We start from the raw sequence: 9,176 nt of genomic DNA on the forward strand, positions 1-9,176 counted from the left end.
AAGTTTTATTCTGTTTATTATTATTATTATTATTCATATTTCAGCACAATATCCCACTACTTCCGAAAACAAGAAGAATCTTACTACTCAAATGGTACATCCATTCACAATGGGAAGAGTCACCAAATTTTCCTGTCTGCACCCCACCCACACAACAATATCCTGCAGATCGAAGAATTTCAAGAGCAGAGGTGGGGGGGAGGAGATTAGCAACACAAACACACAAACACAAAATCTATATGATCCATGCTCAGCAGGATCTTTGGATCCAAGCTGTTATTTATGGTGTAATTTTTTATATTACTATTAAAAGAATTTAAGGTTAGATTAGAATATCATATTTTAATTCTATTGTAATGCCATATAATTTTAAAGGCCGCATGCTGTTTTTATACATTAACAGGAATTATCCACTTTTCCTTTTAAACGAATGTAAGAGATGCCTGTAAAAGCCAACTAAAAAAATCTGCTTTAAAAATTCATGTTTTGAATCATTTGGGAAAGGCGGCACAGATTCCAATCCTATCAAAGTACAGTACTGGTTCATTAATAAGTTATCTCTAATGAGACAAATAATGCTCTGTAATTGTTATAATATTTCCCAGAAGTCTAGTGTTCTAATGAATACACTATGTCACTACCTCAAAAAATTACATATCCTCTAAAATGATAATGGCTTTCACAGGCAATATCTACAAGAGGTACAACTGCCTACTGAGGTCTGCATCTACAGAACTTTGTGAGGGACTCTTAAGGAGATAATTGATACTGGATAATTAATGGCAAAGGAGGGGGTGTTGGTTCTATTAAGAATATCAGAGGATATTGATGGAAAGCTTACAGGAATGTGATTGGTTGGGATCAACAAGAGACATGTGATCTTCCTATTGATTGCTGCAAGTTTTACTCTTGCTGCAGGGTACGGGGGAGATAGAGAAAGTAACCTCTCTTTATGAGTGTATCAAACATAGAAAAAAGTTCCTCCATCTTTGCCTGGATGGAGGCAACTGTCAATGGAGAAATAACTTTCCCAATCCACATTTGCGTTCCCCCTGTTACAACACTTAACTCCGACCAACTGGAAAACGTTTCTTAAGAATCCTGCTAATCTAATCTCCTACCACTAAGATAAAAAAAATATCGGAATCAGTATCGTATCAGGAAGCAGGCTGTGGGTGTAGTGTATAACCTGATTTGGGCAACAACAGTATTGTAACACGCCTGAAAAAATTATGGGTTCCTAGTTATTCAAGCAGCTAAATGTTTATGCTAAGAACTGAAATACTTTCTCAGAAGAAATGTGTAAAAATATAAATAACCATTTATAGGTTATCAAGGAAGCCAATAAGGACTACTTCAAGTTAATATTTTTGTACCCATTGTTTATCAATGCTATTATATGGCCAGAATACAAACTGAGCTGATCACCTAAATGTGGAGTCAAACTGTTTTTTCAAACCATCAACAATATTTTTGAAGCACGCTAAACATTATTAAATAATAATATAATTTTCAATAATATTACCCATTTCTGGAGGCCCAGGTAGCCTCCATGGCTAGAAGTGCCTTTTACAAGTTGTTACGGTACAACAATTTCAAAGATCCCTGAGCTAGGAGAGCCTGACCACAGCAGTTCAGGCACTGGGGACTCAAGACTGCATTAATATAATGCACTCTGTGTAGATCGTCTCTTGCACTTGACATGGAAACTCTAGTTAGTGCAGAACACTGCTGCAATAGTGCTGGCACAGTAAGTATGACCCTGTCAGCATATAGCACCTCTACTCAGGGATCTGGTTCGCCAGAAGCGGCTTAGTCATGCTGGCCACATGACCCGGAAGCTGTACGCCGGCTCCCTCGGCCAATAAAGCAAGATGAGCACCGCAACCCCAGAGTCGTCCGCAACTGGAACTAATGGTCAGGGGTCCCTTTACCTTTATCCAGACACATAACTGCTGACACATTTTAATCTTTTTCACTGCTGACAATAAAAAAATAATTTTAATATTTCTTGTAAACTGCTTAGAGATTTTACTATGATCAAGCAGTATATAAATTTTGTAAAATAAATAAACCAAAACGTTTACAGTGTGCTTACAGTTCACAGGACACCTTCCATACTGGCAGCAGCTATGTTCAGAAAATAGAGGGTTCCTGATTTGTCCAAATTAAGCCTAGCTCATCTGCACTGATAGAAGTGTTGATGATTCTGGAAACTAATCAGCAATAACTACCAAAGGACTGTGTGTATAAGTTAAGTATTGTGCACAGGGCAGCTGTAAAATAGTGCAACCCAGGAAGAACGAACTATTCTAGTCAATTAGTTGCAATTCGCTAGCAGCTCAGTATCAGAATTCCATTTATTATTTGCAAAGACTGTATCAAAAATTTAGTGACATTTGGAATGCCTCATTACAGTGATACCTCCGGTTGCAGACGGGATCCGTTCTGGAGATCCGGTCGGATCCCGAGGTTTCCACTGCGCATGCGCACGTGGCAAAACCAATCAAATACTTCCAGGTTTGCCGCTTTCACATCCTGAAGTTTACGTAACCAGAGGGTTACCTAACCAGAGGTACTACTGTACTTGTATAGAGCAAAGTACGGTATTTTGGGAGCAGTTTTCAAAAATGTTGTGAAAACAGGTTGCAGGTTTGAAGCAAATGGGAGGAGCTACAGCTGAGACCAACCTTTCTTCAGCTTTCATTCTTTGAAGATCAAAAATGTAGAGCCACACAAACTTCTCTCCCTTCAATCTTCCTTGTTTCCACACAAATTCCATCCTACATTCCCTACATTAACCATGATGTAAGGTTACATTTACCCTAATGTTAACCATAATTAGCTCTAGCTCAGTTGTGGGGAACCTCTGGCACATGGGTGTAATTAGGCCTGCCAGGCTCTTTAGGGCAAACCACATCCACCTTTCCCAGGGCCAGGATGGAAGATGAAATGTTCATGGGAGAACAAACAGTGTGCAAGTCTATGAGGTAGCTACTAAAAATTTCAGAAAAATACTACTACTGCACAAGACAAACATCATTTGATATAGCCTACTCTCATCAACTTCAATCTAAATTCTAATCAAGAATTTAGAAAAACTAATCACTTATCAGCTTCCACATACAAGATTCATTCCCTCTCTAAATACCCCGAGCTTGATTAAGAACATGCAGTTTAAAAGCTTGCACTCTTTCTAAAACTAGGTGGTCTAATGTTTCACTAACACACAATCAGACTATGAAGCCAGATCAAACGAAGAGGCTGAAGGTTATGTCTGCTTATTTTCTCTACTATCTGACCTTAGAATGCTCCTCAACATTAAGAATATACAAAATATTTCAACACTAATCCACTGCTAACTTAAACACACTAATTAACCCACTGTCTCCTTATTGTTGTCTTTAACAAAACACCACCACCAAACCTGCCACAATTTATCATTCAAGAAAAAGGCCGCCAAAATTATTGGTTAGACTCAAATACAGTGGTTCAGTATGAAACTGTAGTACAATTCATCTTGAAAATTTAGTAATCATGTTTATCTACTGAAGCCTCAACTTCAGACTCCCTAGTTATCACTGCAAAAATAAACTATTAAAGCAGCATAGTGGTGCTGATGGTGACAAAACTTCTCACACTCAGACCAAGGTTACCCACAGGCATAATGTTAACAGCCCAAAGTACAAACTTACCGCATTTTTCACCCTATAGAGGGTGGGGGGGAAATAAAGGAAAAAAAATATTTCCCCCCTGAGCCCCAAAGAGCAAAGAAGCCATGACAGCAAGCGGGATGGATCCCGCTAGCTGTCTTGGCTTTGTTTTTAGCCTCAGGGCTGGGGGTCCATCGCTCCTGGAGCTTGCAGGGCTGGGGGCAGGGGAAGCCTGAGCTTCCCCTGACCCCAGCCCCCAGAACGGGTCCAGGAGCGATGCCGAGGTTGCGCGCAACCTCGCCATCGCTCCCAGAGCTTGCGGGGCTGGGGACGGGGGAAGCCCGAGCTTCCCCCGACCCCAGCCCCCAGAACGGGTCCTGCTGCCCGCAAGCCTTGCGGATATCTTCCTGAAGCCTGGAGAGCGAGAGGGGTCGGTGCGCACCGACACCTCTCGCTCTCCAGGCTTCAGCGATAGCCTCCATTCGCCCCATAGGATGCACACACATTTCCCCTTCATTTTTGGAAGGGAAAAAGTGCGTCCTATAGGGCAGAAAATACGGTAAATGGCTGCAAATGTTCCCTGCATCAGAACTTCAAAATGGCCAGGGTGGAAAAATACTGTTGTATAAAATTTAGGGGAGCAAAAAAAACCAACAACACCTCCAAACCTGCAAAGCTTCAGTGCAGAAGGAAGTTTAAGCTTCTATAACATTTGACAGCTACTTTTATCCATTACCAAGGAACATGTGAAAGCACAGGTTACTTCTGAAACACAGAAGGAAAGGAACCCAAAGATGTCATTATCCCTATAAAACAGAAACAGTCAAGACGTGCAGATTAGCTGACAATAGAACACAACAGTACAGCCAAGGAACCGAGATATTATCAAAGTTATTTCAACTGATCCAATCTCATTGCCTGCTTGAGTTCAAAGAAAGCCATCTACCCTGTGTTTGTATATTGCCTATCAAAGGAACTGTGACTTTAAAAACAGAGTGACTGTGGGGGAAAGCTCTGCCTTTTTTGTTTGCTAATATTACCATACTTTTCTGTGCATAAGACTAGGTTTTTTTACTTTTAAATAGTGTTAAAGGGGGGTAGTCTTATACACAGGGGCGTGTTATACATAGAGAAATATGGTATTTCACTTTTGTTTTGATACAGCTGTGAGGGGGCTGAAAGTGCTCTTGAAGAAGATTCTAACCACACTAGCACAATGTGTCTAAAAGTATGCTTTCTTTTAAAGATAAGACCTTGCCCTGCTACACCATCCAAGACCAGCATATGTACAATAAACACAATACTAGAACTATTTATGAACCCTCCTGAATATTGCACGTTGTTTAAACCTGATTGGTTACTAGAAGTGATTTCTCAATTGTAAAACAAGTTACAAAAGGTTCATCAGAATCTATTGGTACGTTCTTCTGTTTTGGGTAGCATAAATGGAAAAAGATTCTGAATGCAATACTTATCTCTATCTCACGCTCTCAAACTGGCTGTTTATGGAGAACACTTCTTGTGATGGAAATGACAAACTCTACAGTCTTTAAAGTTTAAGGTCTAAACTGAGAAGGGGACTTCATAACAATAAAAATTATGTGGCAAAGAAGTTTGCCTGACTTGTAAAATGAAAGATCTCACCCTACTCCTTCAGTGAAGTTATTCAGGGGAATTCTAAGTCAACATTTCAGGTTAAGGTTTTCACTGGTAATAACAAGGCATTCAATTCACACTACAATAGTTAAAACTGTTAAACAAAAGACATTTGAAGGACTTTTGCTTTTATGTAATAGATACCTGGACCAAGGCAGAAATAAAGTTTAGTACACAGAAAATTGACTAACATGTAACAAAGTTAGCTAATGTCAGCCAACTTGCTTGTGTTAAATACTATACCCCAAAGCTAAACAGACATATATATATATTAAAAGCTAATAGGGATAGCAGCTTCAGCTAAAAACATCAGAGTCAAGCAATACTATGATCCTCAGGCCTAAACTTCAAAGTAAGTTTCACTAACCTTCAAGAAAATGTGTATACAGGCATACCTCATTTTATTGTGCTCAGATATTGCTCTGTGCTAGGATGTGGGTGAAGCTGCAGGCAGCCTGGCCATTCTCAGGGGAAGGAAGCACACGCACGTGCGCGCACGCACACACACACGCACACACACTGCCCCTCTTCTGGCCACTGGCAAAACTAGGCTTTATTTCACCTGGGTCAAAGACCCAGTTTGTCACACACACCCCACATGCATTTGCATACACACAGAGAGAGAGAGAGGCTGGAAGCTTAAATGGTGCCCCCTCCAGAGGCTTCACTCAGGGCAAAAAAACTGGCTAGCCCCCACCCCAGCTCTGCCACAGGAGCAGAGCTGGCTAGGGCTGGAACCAAGTTTTCCCTTGCCACCCCTGCAGCCAGGAGGGCCTGGCTTAACAGACTACAGTATAGCTTAAAATAACTTTTATACACAGGGAGAAACGCAAAATAATAGTGATCCACTTTATTGCAATGTTTGCTTTATTGTGGTGGTCTGGAACTGAACCTGCAATATCTCTGAGATATGCCTGTACATGCAAACATGTTCAAAGCATAAAAGCACTTAGGGCTGATGTACTAGTGCCAACACACACACACCCCACAATCCAGAAAAGGAGATCCATGAGCATATCACTTCCTGTGGCAGAAACTGCAGGTATTTAATTTAATTTTTCCTGAATTCTTACGTGAACCCTTTTTAGGAGTAAAACACAGCATATGAATTATTTTAGACTAGAGCTAGAACAGTACATTTTCATGTTGTCATTGAAGCACTAACACCACACTATTTGCAGATGTTGCAACCGAGGCTAATACCTCTAAATGTCTACCTGCATCCTGTTGTAGGGGGGAGTAGCAAAGAAAAATGGCAGACAGGAAAAGAAGCAACCACCCTCTTCCCACACAGTTTCACCGTTCAACCTTAAAGCTAATTTTCTTTACAAAGACCCCAGGACAGTTAAGTGTTAATGCATAACATGTAGTTCCCAATAAGAGAATCTCCACCAAACAAAATCTGTACTTCTTCTAAATAACTAGATGTTGCATACTTTTCATTCTACTCTTAAGGCAATATTCATAAAAGTACAGTGGTACCTCAGGTTACATACACTTCAGGTTACATACGCTTCAGGTTACAGACTCGCTAACCCAGAAATAGTACCTCAGGTTAAGAACTTTGCTTCAGGATGAGAACAGAAATCGTGTAGCAGCAGCACAGCAGCAGCAGGAGGCCCCATTAGCTAAATGGGGTGCTTCAGGTTAAGAACAGTTTCAGGTTAAAAACGGACCTCTGGAACGAATTAAGTTCTTAACCCAAAGTACCACTGTATTCCTATATGCTAGCACTTAAAACGTTGGGCCAACTATGTATGTTCTCTCTATTAAAATGAATATTACCTAACAAACATATTCTATAACAAACTCTGACGTGCTATTATTATGCACCAGAGGAAGAGGCAAAACCTTGGATGATTTCCTCTTCTCTTAATAAGAGATTTACCCACATATGTCAAAGACAGGACAAAATTCCATGACCTTTTAAATGTGTTTGTTTTGTTATTATGCATTTTGTGTGATCCTTGGATGAAGGGTGGTATACAATCAATTGATTGATTGATTGATTGATTGATTGATTTCCACCACTAGATACCCAACAGTTCAATCTTATACATATCACCTCAGCATGAGTTCAATGGGGCCTATTTCCAGGGTAGTGGGTATAAAACTGAAGCCTAAATAAGTTTAGAAAATACTCAGTTTAGACCTCAATCGTATACCCACCTCTTTGAAGTAAGCCTCACTGTACTGTTTATAACCACAGGCCTTTGTAGCTGTTGTACAATATTCTATTGAAGTATATAGTATTACAAATAAATAAATAAAACTCGATTACTTCTGAGTAATCTTACATGGAATTATGCTATTTGAGAATACTCACAAATCAGACAATAAAACAAGTACATTATATCTTATTCTGGGCAGATGCTTTAAAGTTCAGAGATTTGTTATCATTTGCAGGGAAATCTCAGCAGACTGCATCGGGGCAACAACAGATTGGCAAATGAATTCTGAAAACATTTGAAGAGAAGAGAGCCAAAAATGGCAACAAGATCTATTTTTCCACACTCCACCGCCTACCTACATTTATTATGGATAATTTTGTTACTGTTATAATCACAATGGGATACATCAATGTGAACTGCACAGACAACATGGTGTTTTTTTTAGAAACCACTGCAAATCTAGGACAGTTCTATCTAAAAGCTTTCAGTGGTTGATAAGGGAAGAACATTATATACATTAGTCCATATGGTGTTAGGGAAGGAATCCAATATTTCACAAAACATTTAAGAGACTGGGCGCAATCCAGTCAAATGTAAACAACTAATTCTCCCTCTAAAACCTTGACTGAATCACACCCTGTGTAAGTTTTATAACTACTCTGACATGAAGGGTAAAAAAAAAGTATTTAAAAGATGTCACTACAGCTGTCTTGCAAAATAAAACTGCAAGTGTATTGGCAATAGCCAGCTGGTAGCTCCCCCTCTAGATTCTCAGTATTATTTAGCCCAGGAACATTTAATAGAAGACAACCATAAAAGCAGAAGCTACCCTAGCTTCCTTGAAGAAACGTGTCAACAAAAGCAGGACAATATAAATGTACAGTGAAGCACCTCAAAGGCATCGCTATGTACTCTGGAGTGCATTTCTACCCAGCATTACAAATGACAAAACTTGACCGACAGAGAGCAAAGAGCGTATTCCGCAGAGGCAAGCGCCTCTTCGGCATATTTGCTTCTGATCTCGTGTGTTTTGCAAACTCCCCAATTCCACGGACTCCTCCACCAACCCCAGCACCCCATTTCTGCAGGGGAAGGGAGAAGCGCGAGGGGAAGGGGGTGTTTCGAGGCCGCCTCACCTGAGAGAGCTGCCTGGGGTTGGGGCAGCCGAAGAGCGCGGAGCTGGAGCTGAAGCTGATGGCTCCTCTGCGGCTGAGGACATGCTGCGGGACCGGCCTGTCCAGAGGCAGCACCGGCAGCTGGTAACATACTTCCATTGAAACGGAGGCGCCGCCGCCGCCGCCGCTTCGTCTTCTGGAGCGCCCACAAAATCCAGGCCAGGCTCCCGGAGCGAAGCGAGGCCAGGCCGGCCGCCCTCACCTGCCCCACGCGCCGGGAACGGGTCGGTCAAAGGAGAAGCGGCACTGAGGGGGCTTTCCCCGCACCCCGGCCCACCCCGCTCCGCGCCCGTCGACGCAGCCCTAGGGAAGGCTGAGGGGGAAGCAAGTGCCGAGGATTAAGGAGAAGGACGAAAAGAAGCAGCAGCCGCGGCAAGTCCCGTCTCGAGTCCCCCGGTCAGCTCCGCAGCCGGGACGGCCGCGTGCCGCCGCTCATGGGTGCCGGCGAGCGGGCCCGGGTGGCTGCGGCGACGGCGGCGGGCTGATTTGGGTGAGACACAACTCGGCTGCGGCAGCGCCGC

General features: G+C 42.0%; 1 protein-coding gene across 2 annotated transcripts in view; it reads right to left on the reverse strand.

Moving 5' to 3' along the window:
* Positions 1 to 8,882, reverse strand: part of PDE7A (phosphodiesterase 7A) — a 50,203-nt gene extending 41,321 nt beyond the window's left edge. For both annotated transcript variants that reach the window (XM_081205921.1, XM_081205920.1), the window contains exon 1: positions 8,617 to 8,882. In XM_081205921.1, the coding sequence (XP_081062047.1) occupies positions 8,617 to 8,754 (138 nt within the window). In that variant the 5' untranslated portion in view covers positions 8,755 to 8,882. The remainder of the gene's footprint in view (positions 1 to 8,616) is intronic.
* Positions 8,883 to 9,176: the final 294 nt, after the last annotated feature.

Source organism: Podarcis bocagei (assembly GCF_964188305.1).
Source record: "Podarcis bocagei genome assembly, chromosome: 8".
Classification (NCBI taxonomy): domain Eukaryota; kingdom Metazoa; phylum Chordata; class Lepidosauria; order Squamata; family Lacertidae; genus Podarcis; species Podarcis bocagei.